Consider the following 21,203-nt stretch of genomic DNA (forward strand, 5'->3'; position numbering starts at 1 on the left):
TGTAAATGTGATATTTCAGTTTATTTGTAATAAATTCGCAACATTTCTAAAAACATGTTTTTGGTTTGTCATTATGGGGTGTTGTGTGTAGGTTGAGATTGCCTTTTTTATCTAACAAAATGTGGAAAAAGTTTAAGAGGTCTGAATACTTTCTGAAGGCACTGTATGAGAGGAGGGAGGTATAGATAGATGGGGGGGGGATGATTAAGAGACAGGTGGCGGGGTCACACACATAGAGAGAAGGGGGACCCCTCTTCAGTCTGGCACAATAGGGTAACCTCTCACTGTGAGCACCTCTTTGTCTGGTACTCCCCTGGTAAATGGTTTCCTGAGGGGAAATGGCAGGCTGTATGGGGAGGGTCCTGGGCTAGGCTGAGGGGAATGGCCGGCTGTATGGTGAGGGTCCTGGGCTAGGCTGAGGGGGAATGGCCGGCTGTATGGTGAGGGTCCTGGGCTAGGCTGAGGGGGAATGGCCGGCTGTATGGTGAGGGTCCTGGGCTAGGCTGAGGGGGAATGGCCGGCTGTATGGCGAGGGTCCTGGGCTAGGCTGGGGGGAATGGCCGGCTGTATGGCGAGGGTCCTGGGCTAGGCTGAGGGGAATGGCCGGCTGTATGGCGAGGGTCCTGGGCTAGGCTGGGGGAATGGCCGGCTGTATGGCGATGGTCCTGGGCTAGGCTGGGGGAATGGCCGGCTGTATGGCGAGGGTCCTGGGATAGGCTGGGGGAATGGCCGGCTGTATGGCGAGGGTCCTGGGCTAGGCTGAGGGGGAATGGCCGGCTGTATGGCGAGGGTCCTGGGCTAGGCTGGGGGGGAGGGAAGGCTGTAAAAGAACATCTGCATACCACATTTACGACACAGACATAATGAGTCTGGCCACTGCCAGACTGAACTACAGTACATGTGCTCTAAACACACACTGTGTTATGAGACTGCCCTGTGCCAGATACTTGTACCAGATATGGCTCTAAGAGGGGGTGAGAATGGAGGCAGAGGAGAGAGATGCTGCACCAGTTTGAGGGGCTTGATGTTTATGATACTGCCCTACGGTCAACACTGAAACAAAGATGGTACGGCACTCTCCTGCATTAGACATATGATGCTGGACGACTAAAACCCCTTCTCTGCGTTTTATACAACTCTGTACGAGTTGGCCTCTCTCCACTACTGTACTGCACCAGTGTTATTGTGATAGAATGGCAGGGTGGGGTGGAATTGTTTCATATAGATTCTAGAATCTAGACGATGCCAGTGAGTTCCGTCCGCTCACGCCCACCACATCCAGAGAGAGCAACACAATACTGTTATTATCTCCTCTCCCTCTACCCTGCTCTGTTGTCAGCCTGGCTTCCTGGACAATCACTGTTTTGTTGCTATGCTCCTGCCCTGCCTGCGTCCGAGCCCAGAAATACTGCCTGTTTATTCCTGAATTTACCATTTGTCTGGCCGTAACACAGCCCCGAGAGCATGTGACTAGCTTGTATCACTAGATTCGCTACCAATCATGTGCTGTATTTGCAGTGGGCTAGAAAGGAGTGGACACTGGTCCATTTGTTTGACTCAACTGTTGTTGGCCAATGCTCCCTGGGGTATGAACACTTTTTAAGCAGCTGTCTTAAGGATATGAGTATGAGGAACCAACTGTGAATGCGTTGTGGATCGGTGCCATTGTGTACTTTTTAGTAGCCTATAAGACTTTATATCCTACCAGTATAGAAACCTTCTTGGCCAGGCCTCCCTTGCAAAACACAGTATTAATCTCAGTGGAACTTCTTGATCAGATAAAAGTAAAAATACTTTTTTTAGCAATTTGTTTGTGTATCTGTTCTTATCCATCTTATATCTTCTATTTCTTCTCCGATGGCTCTGAAAGTAGCTGAATATAGTGTATTAAAGTGCAGTTGGCAGAGCAGAGAGCAGCACCCCGATGCTGTAGGAATGTAGCCTGCCTTCCATTCTGTCTTCCATTCAGAGCGGTGCTTTGATGTGACCTGGTGAAGAGGCTAAAGACCCTCAGCCCCTCTCCTCTCCTGCTCCAGACCCAGAAGTGCCTCATGGCTGTATGGGCCTGCTGCTGGCTCACTGTATGGCAACTTGGATAAATATTCTGCTAATATTTGGAATGGAGGACTCAAGATTTATGTTCAGAGGACAAGAGGTTCTAGCCTGGTGTCTCGCTCACTGATGTACCATGGCTTTGAATTTTCCGTTAAGGATATATATATATTTTTAACAACGTCTAGTACCCTCTGCTATGATCAGTGTTAATTTTATTTAAATTAACTAGGCAAGTCAGTTAAGAACACATTTTTATTTACAATGACAGCCTACCGGGAAACAGTGGGTTAACTGCCTTGTTCAGGGGTAGAAAGACAGATTTTTACCTTGTCAGCTCCGGGATTCGATCTCGGAACCTTTCGGTTACTGGCCCCAAGACTTATTATACATTTTCCCACACTGCATTATGTTACAGAGATTAAAGTGTTGCAGAATGTTGCAGAATGAAGAAGCTGTGAAAGGGTTTAGCTGTGTCTCATATCCTCAGTCTATACATCCTAACCAGCCAGTTAACTTGCAGAGGACCAAACACGACTGTGAGATGGGCTGCCTGCTGGGTTATATGCAGCCTATGAACTTTTAAACTGAACCTTCAGTTGAACCTCATCACTCTCTCTGTTTGGCGGGATCCACCCTGACACTTCTCATCTTTTCATTCCCTCGCCCTCTTTCATGATCTCTCTTCCTCCTCCCTTTCTGCTCTCTCTCTCGCTCTCTCTCTTTCTCTCTCTCGCTCTCTTTCTCTCTCGCTCTCTCTCTTTCTCTCTCGCTCTCTTTCTCTCTCGCTCTCTCTCTTTCTCTCTTGCTCTCTTTCTCTCTCGCTCTCTCTCTTTCTCTCTCGCTCTCTTTCTCTCTCGCTCTCTCTTTCTCTCTCTCTCTCTCTCTTTCTCTCTCTTTCTCTCTCTTTCTCTTTCTCTCTCTCTTTTCTCTTTCTCTCTCGCTCTCTTTCTCTCTCGCTCTCTCTCTTTCTCTCTCTCTTTCTCTCTCGCTCTCTTTCTCTCTCGCTCTCTCTCTTTCTCTCTTGCTCTCTTTCTCTCTCTTTCTCTCTCGCTCTCTTTCTCTCTCTCTCTCTTTCTCTCTCTTTCTCTCTCTTTCTCTCTCTCTTTCTCTCTCTTTCTCTCTCTCTTTCTCTCTCTCGCTCTCACTCTGTAAAGCCTGTGTGGTCTTAACTCTTGATGTGAGTGGTACTTACCTCCTACAGGATGTGGTCCTCTCACCCCTACCCTTCTTTGTACTATTACACCCCCCCCAAACTCTGTCTCCTAGTACTACGTAGTGTCATACGGTGATAGTGTGGTTTCTCTGTGGTCTGACTGGTGTGTTATCTCTCTCCTCAGTACTCTAGGGGAAGCCTGGGCGCAGCTGAAGAAGAGTTTGGCTGAAGAGGCTGAGGTTCACCTCAAGTTCTCCTCTAAGGTACTGTATTACAGTGGACCGCATTCTTAACACAAAGAAACCACTTCACATTTTGGGAATTATTTTCCACGTGACTTCAATTCACAGTACAGTCTATTTAACATTGTGTCCCATGGTTTTGTAACACTTAATTGAGGCCTATTTACTCTCTGGCCCCTTGCTGCGAAATACACATGTATGATTGGTTTGTCTTGGGAGCGAGAGCGCGGGGGTGGGGTGGGGGGGGGTGGTATTGTGTGTGTGTGTGAGAGAGAGAGGTTCCAGCCAGGAGCCCAGCTGGACTGAGTGGAGGAAACAACGTCAGTGTTTCAATTCTCTGGAGACAGACAGGCACACACAGATGTGCTGTATTTAGTACAGCTTGAGGTTTAGGGGGGAGTATGAGAGATTGAAGCAAAGAGTGAGAGAATGAGCAGAGAGTATTATCTAGGAAAGGTGGGGGAGAGAGAATGAGCAGATTTGAATACATTCTTCATGCACCTCTATCTCTTCAATAGCTATTTATTATCCTTAAATCTGTGTCCTATTCAATCAGGTTTCTGCAGTAATTTAATAATGTTTCCTCTTGCATTGTGCTTTTTGTAATTTACTGATTTGCCCATATAATTTCTATAAACTGTTTATGGGTAGGAAGGAGTCTGTCTCCCAACCGTAAATAATCTCCTGGTCCTAAGCAGACACTCTTCAGGAGAATCAAAGCAGCTCACAAATCAAACTCTACATTGACCTACTTTTATATTTTAGAGACACATTTGTGACTGTAAATCATTGACAGCTCTGTCAGATAAGCAGGTTTTATGGGTAAAAGGGGCTTTTGTAAATAGCTGTCCCTTAGCCACTAAGGATATGAGATACAGGCGTAGACAAAAACAACACAACTGTCAACACAATATATCATTATTATAGGAGAGGCCATGGGCCAGCTGTTTTTACTAACCACATGACTTAAACAGGAAAAAAAAACAGGTAATATTATAGGCCTTCCTAACAGTTGTCTCCAATGAGGTCTGCATTTCTTGTTTTTGAACTCGTTCAGCTCCAGAGCGAGGTGGAGAAGCCTCTGTTGACTTTCAGAGATAACTTTAAGAAGGACATGAAGCGGTTCGACCATCACGTGGCAGAACTACGGAAACATCTGGTCGGACGGCACACAGCCGTGGAGAAGGTACGCATCCTGACGTAACAAGACGCAACAAATGCATACACATGCAGGCACACACACACACACACAAAAATCTATGTTTACATTTTTGTTATTTAGCAGACGGTCTTATGCAGAGCTACTTACATTAGTTATACAAAAGTTGACGCAATAATAACCGTCCTTACACTTTGCAGCTGTAGAATTTCAGGAATCTTCTCACATGAGATTAAAATTCCACAACTTGTCCCTAAGTAGAGGACCGTTTCCTGTCAACACACACACACAACCTCTTTGTGCTTCTATAAATAATGATTGGACCGATCCCTTCACCTACCATAGACTTGTCAACTCCTCGCCATCAGCCATTTAGACATTCATAATGCATGGCTAATAGCAAGTAGTAGTAGGCAACCCTGTCCCTGGAGTGCTGCAGGTACTGCAAGATTTTGTTCCAAGAAGGCAATGAGGTCCAACTGAGCTAAATTCAACACACCTGGTCTTCCAGGTTGGTTAAATCAAAAACATGAAGTGCCTGCAGCCCTCCAGAACCAGGGTTCCCTACACCTGGCCTACTGAAATACCCTCCGGTATGTCCCCTTTGGCTTTCTTAACATCTTATAACAAAGTTATGACAACCTTTTATAACATCTGAATGCATCTCTAGGCTTGTAAGGCTCTAGCGGACAGACAGAAGGACCTGGAGGTGAAGAGTCAGCAGCTATAAGCGTTCATAACAGCTTTTATAACATCTTAATATATCTCTCTAGGCCCGTAAGGCTCTAGCGGACAGACAGAAGGACCTGGAGGTGAAAACTCAGCAGATGGAGATCAAACTAAGCAACAAGATCGAGGAGGACATCAAGAAGGCCCGGCGGAAGTCCACACAAGCAGGTCAGAGTCCAGGTCAAAGGTCAAACCAGAGGTCATGAGTCACTGTGGGGTTAGCCAGTGGGGTCAAAGACTCGCATGTTTGTTATAACTGATAGGGGTGTCATTAATTACGTCCCCATCTGAGTGTGAGTATTTTATCTGCACAGATTACAGGTTCTTATAGTACAAATCTGACCAAGTGAGACTAAGATGTAGCTAGCTAACACCTAACTTTAAACAAGAAAGTTGTTTACGACTTGCTAAACAGACACTCTAAACCTTATACAAACAGTCGTCATGACTGTGCTGTCAGTGTTCTGTCCAATGGCATGTTGCCGTGGAGACCGAGTACACATGCAGACTAGCATATATAGCAATAAACCAGAAGAAAAGGAAAGTTCCTGTAAGAAAGCTCTTGAAGCTGGCAATGAAACAGAAAGGTGTCTTGAGGCTTAATCTCATCCTTCTCAAGTGCCTCCTTTTTGACGATCAGATGGAGATGGCACTGCAAACCATGTGGTTTAATCTATCTGTACAGTAGACATTTAACTGTGTATGAGTCACCGGTTTATCAGCAGTTTCACTGAGACTGGGGGGGTCTGTGGAATGACATGGAGAACAGCAACAGTGTAGTGCATATCTAGGCCTGTAGACAGGCGTGGGTGTGGTGGGTTATCTCTCTCCATGCTTCCCTCTGGAGGCTAACCTACTGGCAGTGAGTGAGGGGGGAGAATGCTGTAGACAAAATGTAGTTTTAAGGTTAGAGATTTGGAAAAGTAACTGTTGAGAATAAACAGATGACCTCATCCGGAGAGTGACATCATGGCTGGACCATACACTCACATCATGGCTCGCCAGATACTCACAGTGAGAGGTGGATGAACACACACACACTCGCACAAACTTGCTAACACATGCACACACACACGCACTCACACACCACACACACTCACACCTCCTCTTTGCTTGCGTAGTCTGTGTGAAAAGCAGCAGCAGTTGTTTGTGACGATGGTGATGGTGGTGTGTGTGCCAGCTATGACAGTCGTGTGAAGGAGAGAGAGAGAGAGAGAGAGAGCGCGCCAACACACACCACAGCGCATCTGCTTAGCCTTTAGCAAGGCTACATTCTCAGTCCCAGTCCTAATAAAATACGAAACAAAACACTATATAAGACTCAAATCACATACAGATCCATTTATAGCAGGTTGTTCTGCAACGTGAGCCTTGGTTATCGTTTTTTTTTTTTGTCGGCGCTAAGTTTGAAGAAGAAGACTTTCTCCTGTAAGTTAATATTTAGACTGGGGCTCTCCTGGCTGGAGAAGTTATTGAACATGCATCATAAACCCAGACGAGAGAAAGGTGCCAGCCAGTGTCCAAAGTATAGATGGGTTTGTCTTAACATCCTTTGTGTCTCTACCAGGAGATGACCTGATGCGCTGTGTCGACCTTTACAACCAGTCCCAGTCCAAATGGTTTGAGGAGATGGTGACCACAAGCTTGGTAAGACTCATCTGTCGTTCATATTGTCCTTTGTATTTCCTCCTTTTATTAAAAGTGACTCGGGGTGTAAACTCATTGCTTTGGTAGCCTGGGTGCTAGTCTGTTTCTACTCCAGCCATCTTCAAAAACGGTGAGGCGTTGGTTTTAACGACATAAAGGAGGAATCATGTCGTCTTAAACCCTGTTCCCTTCAATCCATTCTGTCCATCAGGAGTTGGAGAGGCTGGAGGTAGAGAGGGTAGAGATGATACGACAGCATCTGTGTCAGTACACCACCTTGCGGCATGAGACGGACATGTTTAACCAGAGTGTAAGTCAAGCGCCACCTCGTAGTACCTCTAGAGGGCACTAAATGCCTTGTTTCCCCCACACACACACACACACACACACACACACAAACACATACAAACGTACAGGGTATTGATTGTTTTTCCACCTGTCCCTGCAGACGATGGAGCCAGTGGATCAGCTGTTACAGAGTGTGGACCCAGCTAAAGACCGAGAGCTCTGGGTCCAGGAGCACAAGACAGGAGACATCAGGCCTGTGGACATTGAGATATAACACACACACACATGTGGATCCACAAGCCTAAATCTTTACTAGGGCTTCAAGACCTTAGCCCCCTTACTAAAGTCAACATTATTGACATCCTGAGAAATGAGAATAAGTCATTAGAGAGAGGTTTAATGGCTGATTCACACTGTCAACTCATTCTACTAAAGAGAAGTGATTCTGAAAGTGAATGACAGCAGTGTACCACCAGACAGTATTCTTGATGCCCTTGAGTATTCTATATGTATGGTAGACAGACAGTGTTCATTATGCCCTAGACCTTGAGGACTACTATAGGGAAGACAGGTGTGTGTGTATATGGGCCAAACTCAAGTGGGGGGAAATGTATTACCAACATAAACAAATGGAATGGCTATTTTGACCTGTACATAATCTATGGTCTACAGTACAAGCCTGTGGGACTGAGGCTGTGTGAACTTTATCCCCTTCCTTAAAATAACCCCAAACAAATTCTGTAAATTGTTGGCCAACTGAAATACTGACGCAAAGGTTAATTATGAAATTTAACAGCTACTGCTGCTTTTGTGTAATAACCGTCCATCAAATGCATTCCAATTTATAGATTATATTTTATCTGCGCCACTACATTGAAACTATAAAGTGAGGTGAACAAAAGTTTTTTAAGGTGAATATTGATTCTGCAAACCTATATCAAATGGGTCGTTTGGAAGAGGGATTGACACACATGTAACAATCTACAGCGTTTTGTGATGTTTTCCTTACTGTTGAATTGATCAACATTTTAATTATAGTCTATAAGGGGGCAGTACAACTGGGATGCTGTTACAAGGGAATGTGCTTTAGCTTTTTGTAAATACAAGATGAATATAATGGGGTGTCGAAGTAAACCATCTAAAGAATGAAGGATGTAAAATAGTGTGAAATAGTGGAATCGGCAGCAAAACAGATGAGAGATATATATATATATATATATATATATACACACATTACACAGGAGTGATGGTACAAATAATATATTAAACTGATATTACACAACGATTATTTTTCTACTAAAGGAAATGACGACAACGTTGTTTCCGAGACAAGCTAACTGGATATAGATCCTCAACTGAAGATGAAATGGTTACAGTATATCACGATCCCGTTTCTCTCCCGTAAGTATTACGTACACGTTACTACTGTTCCACGCAGACGCAGACATGTTGTACAGACTTTTCCATTATTGTTTGTTTGGTGCAACAACAACCGTGAACATTCCAAGGATTCTGAATATGGACATAACTGCTGAATGTTTGGCATTTTACTGTTTCTGCATTGATATGATAAATATATAGATATACATCTTATGTTACATCTATCTCTGGTTGTTCCTTTCTGCTGTTTTTTTATTTTACAATATAACCAGGTGATTTTTGTAGGTGTTTTGTGTTTCTGGCAAATTATTTTGAGGGTAGAAGAAGACATTTCAGGGATGAATAAAAAGGGTTTATTTCTTAACACATTTTCACATTCAACAATAAAATGCTTTGGACAAGTAATGTAAAAATGCTTTGGCAGCGATGTATATGTCTGCACATTATAATAATGGTCAACTTTGATATTCCATCTTCGTCAAATCTTACGTCCGAAATTCTGGGAACAGTTTATTTGGATAGTCCGTCTGTAGATGCTCTACAGACGGTCGTACTATCAACAAACGATCTGTTGATAAGCAATTGCTTGCTAAGGTTACGGTTAGGTTTAGAATAAGGGATAAGGTTAGTTAGTAGATGGTTTGTTGAAATGTTACTGATTTAGTCTGGGGCATCTACAGATGGACTATCCAAATAAAGTGTTACTGAAATTCTTACTCGACATGCAAGCGTGTATAACCTCAGATGCCAGTGGAAGACATGCGATACAAATGCAGATTTCAGGTAAGGATATTGCCCCCTAGTTGCAAAAGGTCATGCACATCACTGCTATATAACTTTACTTGATCAAACTCTTTGGATGAGCAAGTAGAATGAGAGTCAAGTGAACACAAACTTTCTTGTGACCTCTCTATGTAGGTCTTTAAACTATCTATCGATGTCTTTATAACCAAGCATCAAATTATTATTATTATTTATTTTTTACAGAACATTTGATCTGGAGAATATAAACGTGATGAAGTTTTTAAGAAGTGGTTTTCGTTATCAGTATTATGAACTGAATCACAAATACCTAGGATGGATTAAATCATACAAAGGAAATCGACTGGACAACAATCTCATTAACATTAGCATTGTTGATATACAGTTGAAGTCGGAAGTTTACATACACTTAGGTTGGAATCATTAAAACTCGTTTTTCAACAACTCCACAAATTACTTGTTACAAACTATAGTTTTGGCAAGTCAGTTAGGACATCTACATTGAGCATGACACAAGTCATTTTTCCAACAATTGTTTACAGGCAGATTATTTCACTTATAATTCACTGTATCACAATTCCAGTGGGTCAGAGGTTTACATACACTAAGTTGACTGTGCTTTTAAACAGCTTGGAAAATTCCAGAAAATGATGTCATGGCTTTAGAAGTTTCTGAAAGGCCAATTGACATAATTTGCGTTAATTGGAGGTGTACCTGTGGATGTATTTCAAGGCCTACCTTCAAACTCAGTGCCTCTTTGCTTGACATCGTGGGAAAATCTAAAGAAGTCAGTCAAGACCTCAGGAAAAAAATTGTAGACCTCCACAAGACTGGTTCATCCTTGGGAGCAATTTCAAAACCTGAAGGTACCACGTTCATCTGTACAAACAATAGTATGCAAGTATAAACACCATGGGACCACGCAGCCATCATACCGCTTAGGAAGGAGATGCATTCTGTCTCCTAGAGATGAACGTACTTTGGTGCGAAAAGAGCAAATTAATCCCAGAACAACAGCGAAGGACCTTGTGAAGATGCTGGAGGAAACCGGTACAAAAGTATCTATATCCACAGTAAAACGAGTCCTATATCGACATGGCCTGAAAGGCCATTCAGCAAGGAAGAAGCCACTGCTCCAAAACTGCCATTAAAAAAAGCCAGGCTATGGTTTGCAACTGCACATGGAGACAAAGATCGTACTTTTTGGAGAAATGTCCTCTGGTCTGATGAAACAAAAATAGAACTGTTTGGCCATAATGACCATCGTTATGTTTTGAGGAAAAAGGGGAACGCTTGCAAGCCGAAGAACACCATCCAAACCGTGACGCACGGTTTGCTCCAGGAGGGACTGGGGCACTTCACAAAATAGATGGCATCATGAGGTAGGAAAATTATGTGGATATATTGAAGCAACATCTCAAGACATCAGTCAGGAAGTTAAAACTTGGTTGAAAATTGGTCTTCCAATTGGACAATGACCCCAAGCATACTTCCAAAGTTGTGGCAAAATGGCTTTAGGACAACAAAGTCAAGGTATTGGAGTGGCCATCACAAAGCTCTGACCTCAATCCTATAGAAAATTTGTGGGCAGAACTGAAAAAGCGTGTGTGAGCAAGGAGGCCTACAAACCTGACTCTGTTACTCCAGCTCTGTCAGGAGAAATGGGACAAATTTCACCCAACTTATTGTGGAAGCTTGTGGAAGGCTACCCAAAACATTTGACCCAAGTTAAACAATTGAAAGGCAATGCTACCAAATACTAATTGAGTGTATGTAAACTTCTGACCCACTGGGAATGTGATGAAAGAAATAAAAGCTGAAATAAATATTTCTCTCTGCTATTATTCTGACATTTCACATTCTTAAAATAAAGGGGTGATCCTAACTAACCTAAAACAGATTATTTTTACTAGGATTAAATGTTAGGAATTGTGAAAGTTTTTAAATGTATTTGGCTAAGGTGTATGTAAACTTCCGACATCAACTGTATGTAATTGTATACCACAAAATCCAGAAACAAATATTGCTTTGAAATGTCTGACACTGCATGTATGCAGGGAAATTGGTTTGGATTTAAAAGTAAAAACATACAAACGTAGGATCTTAATTTGAGAATTGTCCTGCACAGCAGGAAACACAAACTTGTAGTTCTTGAATTTTAAAAAGTCTTCTAAAGTTTAGTTTCCACTTTCAAATGTCAGACTTAATTTGCCCAAATGAAAAATGTATCAACCCCTTCAAAAATGTCCATGAATTATAATGCACGTTTCCTGCTACAGCAAACTGTCTCAAATTAAGATCCTACATATGTAAGACAGTACATGTTTCTTTGCTCTGGAATGTTTGGTACATCCAACTGACTCCCTCCCTAGGTGCTAGTCTATCATGAGTTTCTTCAGGGAGTTGAGATAAGCTGGGATGAGGGAGCTGACTGAGTCATTGTCATCGTTGATGATCTTCTCACTTCTACCCTCTGACCCCACGGAACTGGGTGACCTCACGATCCCCCCGGGGTACGGAGTGCTGTAACCCTGGAAACATGCAAGAGGACGAAACATCAGATCAGCGTTAAGATGACTTACTTGACTAACAACAACTCAACACAATACATAGAATTTCTTTAAATTTAAAGCACAGATGTGACCCACAGTTGCAGTAAAGACCACATTAATGATGATTTGACTATCTTCAATTAAAGTTAATGTGGTAAGGTTGTAGGACTTACAGACGAGTATCCCTTGCTGAAGCTACCACGGTTCTTGGTCCTGATCTTGGTGAGGGCTGACTCAGCGATGTCTGCCCTTTCTTCAGCATCATCCAACTCATGTACAGTCTTCCTGTACTTAGCGAGGTTCATGTTGGCCTGCTCCTCCTGTAGGAAAGGTGCAAGTCATGTTGTAAAGACAACATATGGAGTCTAGAGAACGGAATGAGAGAGACTGAGAGAAAACGAGAGGATGGGAAAAGGGAGAAGGAACAAGAGAAACGGATGGACAGACAGGCAAACAGACAGACGAGCCTTACCGTCTCCTCTACTTGTCTCTTGTAGGCCTTCATCTTGTTCTGGAGTCTCTCCACAAGTTCCTGCATGCGGTGTTGGTTCTTCTGGTCCTCCTCGGACTGGAACAGCAGCTCCTTCAGACGACGCTCGTTCTTACGCAGCGTCTTCACCGTCTCAGCGTGGCGCTTCTGCTCCGAGTCCAGCTCCAACTCCAGCTCCTTTACCTAGAGCCAGACACATAGTCAGTCTAGGAAAATATAAATGTTGCTGCCCATCTTTCCCTGTAAACCTGAAACACTGGGCAATGCGACAGAAACAACCATTTCAAAGTTTAGGACCAGTGTTTGAGCATATGTGAGTGTGTGTGCGTTTACCTTGCCCTCCAGTTTCTGGATGATCTTCTTGCCTCCTTTGAGGGCCATCTGCTCAGCCTCGTCCAGCCTGGTGCCCATGTCCTTTAACTGGGCCTCCAGACCCTTCTTCACCCGCTCCATGTGCAGGGTGTGGTCCTGCTCTAACCTCAGTTCCTCTGACACACGTGCTCCCTGGAGAGAAGGGACATCAATTTCTATTCCACTGGTTCTCAAAGACAGGCATACATACAGTACATTTGTATTGTATTGATACTTTGAGAAATACATTTTTATTTAAAAAAATATATTTATAAATAATGTTCTATTGACAAGTCAATTAAAATCAATGATCCTAATGATCAAAAATCCGGTATTGTCCTACCTCACAGTTGGCCTTCTTGATCTTGTCATTGGCTCCTCTCAGTTCGTTCTGCAGCTCCTCATGCTCCTGCTGCAGTGCCTGTAAATCCACATCCAGTTTCCTCCTACCACTCAGCGCTGACTGGAACTACAGCAGGAAATAAAACCACCATGAACTTGACAACATGAGGTTAGCATGGGAGAGGATTGATTCTTGTACCGGCTGAAGTTCTGTTGTTCATTGTTTATTCAGTGAGAAACTGAGCACTTTTAACCTAATGTCCATAATGTAACTAAGCCAGTTTAATTTGATTTATTATTGATAAAACACTGAACAGAAGGTGTTGCAATCTGTACTCTACCTGGTTGTTGAGGTCGTTGTACTTCTCGTTGGTCTCTGTAAGCTCAATCTCTAAGGTTTTGCGTTGTCTGTCAGCATTCTCCAGAGCACCACGTGTCTCCTCTCCCTCGCTCACCAGCAGGAGGCAGTGTCGCTCCAACACGGTCTGCTCCTCCCTCCGCTCCTCCTGCCCACGCACCTCCTCCTCCAATTGGCCCTGCAGTTCCTAAGAAAGAAAAGGAGAGAAGACGTCAATCCACTAATAAATCAATCACATTCTGTATGCAGCTCCTTTCAGAGGGTGGGAAAGAGGAGAGAAAAGGAGGTAGAGAGAGGGAAACGCTGAAGAAAGAGTCGGGCAAGCAGAGGAGACTGGGTAAAGGAAGGAGCAAGGGAAGAAAGGGGATGAGGAGGACGAGAGAGCAAAAGAGAGAGGGAGAGAAGCGATGGAGGTGTAGAATCTCACCTTGATCTGCTGCTGCATCTTCTTTGTGTTCTTGGTGAGCTCTATGTTGTTCTTGGTGAACAGGTCCACCTGTAGTTCCAGCTCATTTAGGTCAGACTCCAGCTTCTTCTTCACCCTCAACCCCTCACCACGACCTTTGACCTCCACATCCAGACTGGCCTGAAGAGACTCCAACGCCCTCTGGTGGCTCTTCCTGGAAGGGGAGGAGAGAGGAGGGGGTTATCAATAGAGCAATCAACTGAAGAAGCAGGGCCGGATTACGGAATGGGTAGGGGGGATTGCCCCCTGGAGGTTGGGGCCTCGCTAGATAGCATATGAACATGCTATATGCAATGGCAAAATGTGTAGAATAGCATTATAAAACTTCACATTTTTCTCTCTTCCCAATGGAAAAATATGTTGCAATGCAGGAAGTTAGCCATTTTCCCCAAAAGCTAAAACAATTCCTTAAAATAAATCCCTTTCAGTTGAAAAGAAAGACAAAGGGCAGAGGGGAAAAACACATTTTTCTTAAATGAAAATGCAGCTCTATGGACAGTGGGTACCTTACCTTGCTGCCTCAAACTCCTCCTCTTTCTCCTGGAGTCTCCTCTCCATGTCTCCTTTAGCCTGGGACAGTTCCAGATGCAGACGCAGCACCTTGGTCTCCTCAGCCTGGAGAGGGGGAGGGGGGTGCAAGCGGGCGGGTGGGTGAGCGAGGGAAAGAAAAGTAGAGAGAGGTGGGTGAATCAACCATCTATGCCGAGTAGCCAGGGGGCTCCTGTCTAGTAAGATTCCAGTCCCCGGAGGGCCAGGCTGATTATAGGAGCAGATAGCTGATGGTGTAGTGTTATCAGTGGCTGGGATCTGTCTGCTCTCGGCCTGCATGAATGGCCAATACTAATTGAAACATGTTGTCTGGGGGCCTTTTCTCCCCTCTCAATGTCAGATCTGCCACATCGCTGCCACACTGTTTCACCTCCACACCTCAGTCTTATATTGTGTATGGCGTACGCTGAGGAGAATTTAACTCTTATGTAAACAGAGATCAAATAATATTGAATGTGACAATGATCTAAGATAACACATTTAAATGCATATTACGTGATAGTTGTGGAATGATTGGTGTAGACTTATTTTATTCCACCCAATATGGCCACCTCCTACTGTAACCTCCATACCTCTAAGGCAGCTTCAGACTCTTCCAATGAGGCCTGCAGCTCCTCCTTCTCCATCTCTATCTTCTTCTTTGTCTTCTGCAGCTCGTGTACGCTCTTGCCTCCATCCGAGAGCTGGTCAGTCAGGTCAACTATCTCCTCTGAGTTAACGACAGAAGAGTTGCACTCAGTCACGCAGAAAACACCTCGAGAGATCATGAGAATGTTTTTCCCAACAGTTTTCATGTAAATAAAGAGTGTCTAAAACAGAGCCCTGTAGAACACCTAATGGCCTCCATTATTTCAGTAACTGGAAGTTTTCCTTTATACCCTGGGCTTTAAACATGTATCATCTCTCACCCTAAGCTACAAGACTGTTTCGCAAGCACAGATTGGAATATGTTCCCGGGATTCATCCAATACATTGGGATCCCATGCTCTTTCAATGGAAAGCTATGGTTTCTATGCAATTCCAGATTGCAATTCCTATGGCTTCCACTACATGTCAACAGTCTTTGTTCAAGTTTCAGGCTTGATTCTTCCAAAACGAGGAATAATTTTGAGTTTTGGTACCAGGAGTCACAGTTGGAAATCAATCTGTGGACGCGTGACGAAGAAGACTCGAACTTGCTAATTTAATTTTTCCATTGAACATACTTCTTTCTGTATGAAATATTATAGTTTATTTACATTTTAGGGTACCTGAGGATTAAATGGAAACGTAGTTTGGCTTGTTTTAACAAAGTTTAGTGGTATCTTTTTAGATTCCTTTTGTCTGCATGTTGAACGAGTGGATGACTGAAATCAATGGCTCCAACTAAACTGACTTTTTGGGATATAAAGAAGGATTTTATCTAAAAAAAAACGATCATGCATGTTGTAGCTGGGACCCTTGGGATTGCAAACAGAGGAAGATTTTCAAAAAGTGATGTATTTAACCTTTTGGGATAGGGGGCAGCATTTTCACTTTTGGATGAATAGTGTTCCCAGAGTGAACTGCCTCCTACTCAGTCCCAGATGCTAATATATGCATATTATTATTAGTATTGGATAGACAGTTTCTAAAACCATTTGAATGATGTCTGTGAGTATAACAGAACTCATTATGACAGGTGAAAACCTGAGAAAAATCCAACCAGGAAGTGGGACATCTGAGGTTTGTAGTTTTCAAAGCTGGGCCTACCGAATACACATTGAGATATGGATAAAGTTGCACTTCCTACGACTTCCACTAGATGTCAATCATCTTTAGAAACTTGAATGAGGATTCTACCATAATGGAGGGGCTCATGAGACCTCTTTGAGTCAGTGGTCTGGCAGAGTGCCTTGGTCTCATGACACGCGCTCCCGACAGAGTTAACATTCATTCCAGTGCTTTTCTGAAGACAAAGGAATTCTCCGGTTGGAACATTTATTGATGTTTTATGATAAACACACCCTAAAGATTGATTCCATACATCGTTTGACATGTTTCTAAAGGACTGTAACAGAAATGTTCGAGTTTTTGTCTGGACGAAGTGCCTGCCCCTCATGAAGATGGATTACTGGGCTGAAAAGGCTAACAACAAGTGGCTATTTGGACATAGATGATGGAACTTTATGGAACAAATCAGTAATTTATTGTCGAACTGTGATTCCTGGGAGTGCCTTCTGATGAAGATCATCAAAGGTAAGTGAATATTTATGGTGTAATTTCTAATTTATGTTGACTCCAAAATGGTGGATATTCCTCTGGCTGTTTTGGGTTCTGAGCGCCGTTCTCAGATTATGCTTTTTCCATAAAGTTTTTTGAAATCTGACACAGCGGTGGCATTAAGGAGAAGTCTATCTTTAATTCTGTGAATAACACTAGTATCTTTTATCAATGTTTATTATTAGTATTTCTGCAAAATCACTGGATGTTTTGGAATCAAAACATTCCTGCAATTAAGGTGCCACTGTAAACTGAGATTTTTAGATATAAATATGCACATTATCGAACAAAACATACTTGTATTGTGTAACATGATGTCCTATGAGTGTCATCTGATGGAGATCATCAAAGGTTAGTGATTAATTTTATCTATATTTCTGCTTTTTGTGACTCCTATCTTTGGCTGGAATAATGGCTATTTTTTTCGACTTGGCGGTGATCTAACATAATCATATGTTGTGCTTTCGCTGTAAAGCATTTTTGAAATCGGACATGGTGGGTAGATTAACAAGATGTTTATCTTTCATTTGCTGTATTGGACTTGTTAATGTGTGAAAGTTACATATTTCAAAAAAATATTTTTGAATTTCACATGCTGCCTTTTCAGTGGAATGTTGTCGAGAAAGGTTCATCGCTATTTGTGATTTTATGAAGCCTGTGTTGGTTGAAAAATATGTTGATGTGGGGTGCCGTCCTCAAACAATCGCATGGTATGCTTTCGCTGTAAAGCCTATTGTAAATAGGACAATGCAGTTCCATTAAACATAATTTAAGCTTTTAACCGATATAAGATAATTGTATGTTCATAAATGTTTAATATTACGATTATTTATTTTAATTGAGCGCCCTCCAATTTCACCGGATGTTGTCGACGGATGGCACGCTGACGGGACGCCTAGCCCTAAGTTCATTTATAAAGTTTGGTCGCAAATGGGTCTTCCAAATATACTTCCAAAGTTGTGGCAAAATGGCTTAAGGACATCAAAGTCAAGGTATTGGAGTGGCCATCACAAAGCCCAGACCTTAATCCTATAGAAAATTTGTGGGCAGAACTGAAAAAGCGTGTGTGAGCAAGGAGGCCTAGAAACCTGACTCAGTTACACCAGCTCTGCCAAGAGGAATGGGCCACAATTCACCCAACTTATTGTGGGAAGCTTGTGGAAGGCTTCCCAAAACGTTTGCCCCAAGTTAAACAATTCAAAGGCAATGCTACCAAATACTATTAATACTACTATTTTCATTTGATCTATTTATTCATTTTCTTACTTTTTAACAGCATTGTTAGGAAAGGGCTCGTAACTAAGCATTTCACGATAAAGTCTACACTTGTTGTATTCGGTGTATGTGACATAACATTTGATTTGATCCTGGTAGGCCTTGTTCCAGGGCTTTGTACTCCGGTATTTAACCCTCACCCTGGTAGGCCTTGTTCTCTCTGCGAAGGGCATCTCCCTGTTCCAGAGCCTCTTCATGGGCCGTCTTCAGTTTGAAGAGCTCCGTGGCGTGCTGTCTGCTCTCCTTCTGACAACCCTCCACCTCCAGCATCAGCTCCTCACACTTCTGCCTCCAGTCGCCCAGCTGCTTTTCCAAGATGCGCTGTTTCTTATCCAGCGCCTGGCCACAATTACTAGCCTGGAAGGAAGAACAATGAAGGCAGAAGGATTGGTCATTATCACCCGGCAGCTACCATTTCTCAGTTATGACCAGTTAATAATTGATTACATTGATAAAGTAGGTTATTCAGCTCCTCTGCCATGTTTTAATGTGTCCTCTTACCTTCTCCAGGTCTATACAGAGGTCCTCCACCTCTCCCTGTAGTCTCTGCTTGGTCTTCTCCAGAGAGGAGCACTTAGCCTGGGTGGCTTCCACCGCCTCCTCAGCCTCCTGGAGCCGAGACGCCAGCTTCTTCCTAGAACACACAAATGTCTGGATATGAAGGTGTGTGAGAGTGTGTCTCAATACCTGTACATACTTGTAGTATGTGACATTTTGAAAGTATGCTTTAGATGCCAGGATGTCATACTAATTTTGGCACACAGTATGTTGTTGTAGTAAGAAGAAGGCAAGATTTTAGGTGTAACTCTCCCTTCTTGTCTTCTAGCTCAGTTGCGTTTGTGTGTGTGTTCTGTATACTAGTATGTGTCTTACTTGGTCTCCTCCAGTTCGTCCAAGTGCTGTATGGTGTCCGCCTCATGTCTGGTCCTCCAATGAGTGACCTCGGTGTTGAGTTTGGAGATGAAACGCTGCAGCTCCAGCTTGCTCTCCTGCTCCTCCTCCAGCTGTTCCTTCAACACCTCACACTCCTGACGCAGCCCTGCCAGACTGCTGGCCAGGGCCAGCTTAGACTGGGGACAGTGAAAAAGACACACACTGTCACATACACTGTAACACACTCCTGAAGCAGCACTGCCAGACTGCTGGCCAGGGCCAGCTTAGACTGGGGACAGTGAAAAAGACACACACTGTCACATACACTGTAACACACTCCTGAAGCAGCACTGCCAGACTGCTGGCCAGGGCCAGCTTAGACTGGGGACAGTGAAAAAGACACACACTGTCACATACACTGTAACACACTCCTGAAGCAGCACTGCCAGACTGCTGGCCAGGGCCAGCTTAGACTGGACTGGGGACCGTGAAAAAGACACACACTGTCACATACACTGTAACACACTCCAGACGCAGCCCTGCCAGACTGCTGCCCAGGGCCAGCTTAGAATGGGGGAGAGATGCACAGAAACTGTCGAAGACATCTGAAAGCTATAAGAATCCATAATGAAACATTGTACATAGGGAGGACACATATTTGGGATATGAGGTCATTCCGATGCTTAGATTCCTCAATTCTTATCAGTTATTGACCCCCCACACACACACACACCACTGCCTGGTCCTACCTTGAGCTCCTCGTCCATCTGTTTCTTGATGTCTTCATGTTGGGTCACAATCAGGGTCTTGGAGCGACAGACCTGGCTGGCTCTGCTCTCTGCCTCCTCCAGCTGTCTGGCCAGGTCTGTGTTGTCGGCTAACAGCACACAGAGAGAAGACAAGTTAGAGACACAACCAGGGGCTAGATTCTATCAGATCCGTGCCAGCCGACACCCGCATAGCGTTTTTTTCCCCCCGGCAGTGTCGGAGGTCGAACTGCGCTAGAGCATTCAAATCCACAAGCGGCTTGCAGCATTATACCTAAAGGGGACATTGCCATTGGTTGCATGGAGTCACATTAAAGGAAATCCCATGCAGCCTTCTTTAGTTCAAACACTGGAATGCGTAATCTACACCTCGATTACGCTGATAGAAATCCTCAATATTTGGTTTCATGATTTTCAATTTGAGTGTGATTATTTTTTATAGACCCTACACTTTCCTGTTCTAAACATCTAACGCAAGTGGGATGGGTGTGGCTTCGTGACTGACCACACAAGCAGCCTCTCACCGATTTGATATCTCTAACGTTACACCTTCGACACCACCAAAATACCCTCTTTGAGGGTGTCTGCTATCGCGGGTGAATGCTTGATCTGATTGAATCTAGGCCCAGGTGTGTTATCAACTACCAGAACATACAGGGGACAGAGACCGACTTGGTCAAAACTGATGTGGCCGACTGGGTTTGTACCCGATTCAGCACTTTTACCATACAGCTAACTGATATAAACACACAAACACACACATATGATAGCTATGCTCACAGTGTTTTTTAATACACAGAGCAAAGACAAAGAGAGGACTCTTCACGGAATTCGCAGAGGGTTCATGACGGCACTTTATATGATACTTAATGACATTTTCCCTGCCGCATTCAAGGCCATCTGAGGCCAATAGGGGAGAAGCTGTAAATGATGTAGTTTCTTCTAGTGTGTCTGTTTCCCATTGCTCAGTACTGGACTGGGCTGAACTGAGTTTGGCTGGCGGTAGGCCAGTTGGTCTAAACTCAAGACTGTGTCATAAGGTCTTTGTTGCACCACAGCCCTGTTCGATCTGTGTCTACAGTCCTAGTGCTGACTAACTCTGTTCAATCTGTTTGTGTGAGTATTTGTACTCTGCACTCTAAGCCAAGTAGAGGGTTAAACCCGATTGAACTGAACATTGGAGACACGCCAAAGGCTTTGAGCTTTCACTTGGTTGTGTGTGCGAGGTTGTGTGTTTCCACTTGTACGTGCACCTGTGAGTCTGTTCCTGGCTACGTTGACCTCAGTCAGGGCTTTCTGCAGATCGTCTCCTCTGGTGTTGGCCTCAGAGAGCTGCTCCTCCAGCTTCCTCAGCTGGCTGTCTGTCGACACCTGGTGATAAGATGAAAACATGGCATTTCTAGGTGCTTTGGCCATATTACATAGGCACTCACATGGCTGATTCTTTTTAGAGTGTGAAAGGTTTTACAAGACACCTCCAAGAGCTTGATGTGGGTCACTGTGATAGAACGAATCGCTAACTCT

General features: G+C 43.7%; 2 protein-coding genes across 6 annotated transcripts in view; one reads left to right on the top strand and one right to left on the bottom strand.

Annotated features, from left to right (window-relative positions):
* Nucleotides 1–9,636, top strand: part of gas7b (growth arrest-specific 7b) — a 52,425-nt gene extending 42,789 nt beyond the window's left edge. The window contains exons 9-14 of the mRNA XM_024387878.2: nt 3,393–3,471; nt 4,508–4,636; nt 5,383–5,506; nt 6,906–6,985; nt 7,197–7,295; nt 7,434–9,636. Of these exons, the coding sequence (XP_024243646.1) occupies nt 3,393–3,471; nt 4,508–4,636; nt 5,383–5,506; nt 6,906–6,985; nt 7,197–7,295; nt 7,434–7,547 (625 nt within the window). The 3' untranslated portion in view covers nt 7,548–9,636. The remainder of the gene's footprint in view (nt 1–3,392; nt 3,472–4,507; nt 4,637–5,382; nt 5,507–6,905; nt 6,986–7,196; nt 7,296–7,433) is intronic.
* A 1,644-nt stretch (nt 9,637–11,280) lies between these two features.
* LOC112224368 (myosin-16-like) overlaps nt 11,281–21,203 on the bottom strand; it is a 46,878-nt gene continuing 36,955 nt past the window's right edge. For 4 of the 5 annotated variants that reach the window (XM_024387879.2, XM_024387881.2, XM_042306079.1 and 1 more), the window contains 14 exons: nt 20,933–21,050; nt 19,662–19,789; nt 18,913–19,109; nt 18,541–18,673; nt 18,180–18,396; nt 15,096–15,232; nt 14,486–14,589; nt 13,936–14,128; nt 13,492–13,695; nt 13,152–13,277; nt 12,791–12,961; nt 12,440–12,640; nt 12,141–12,287; nt 11,281–11,946 (listed from right to left, as the gene is read on the bottom strand). In XM_024387879.2, the coding sequence (XP_024243647.1) occupies nt 11,791–11,946; nt 12,141–12,287; nt 12,440–12,640; nt 12,791–12,961; nt 13,152–13,277; nt 13,492–13,695; nt 13,936–14,128; nt 14,486–14,589; nt 15,096–15,232; nt 18,180–18,396; nt 18,541–18,673; nt 18,913–19,109; nt 19,662–19,789; nt 20,933–21,050 (2,232 nt within the window). In that variant the 3' untranslated portion in view covers nt 11,281–11,790. The remainder of the gene's footprint in view (nt 11,947–12,140; nt 12,288–12,439; nt 12,641–12,790; nt 12,962–13,151; nt 13,278–13,491; nt 13,696–13,935; nt 14,129–14,485; nt 14,590–15,095; nt 15,233–18,179; nt 18,397–18,540; nt 18,674–18,912; nt 19,110–19,661; nt 19,790–20,932; nt 21,051–21,203) is intronic. The other variant, XM_042306081.1, reaches the window with a different exon arrangement.

Source organism: Oncorhynchus tshawytscha, linkage group LG25 (genome assembly GCF_018296145.1).
Source record: "Oncorhynchus tshawytscha isolate Ot180627B linkage group LG25, Otsh_v2.0, whole genome shotgun sequence".
Lineage (NCBI taxonomy): Eukaryota > Metazoa > Chordata > Actinopteri > Salmoniformes > Salmonidae > Oncorhynchus > Oncorhynchus tshawytscha.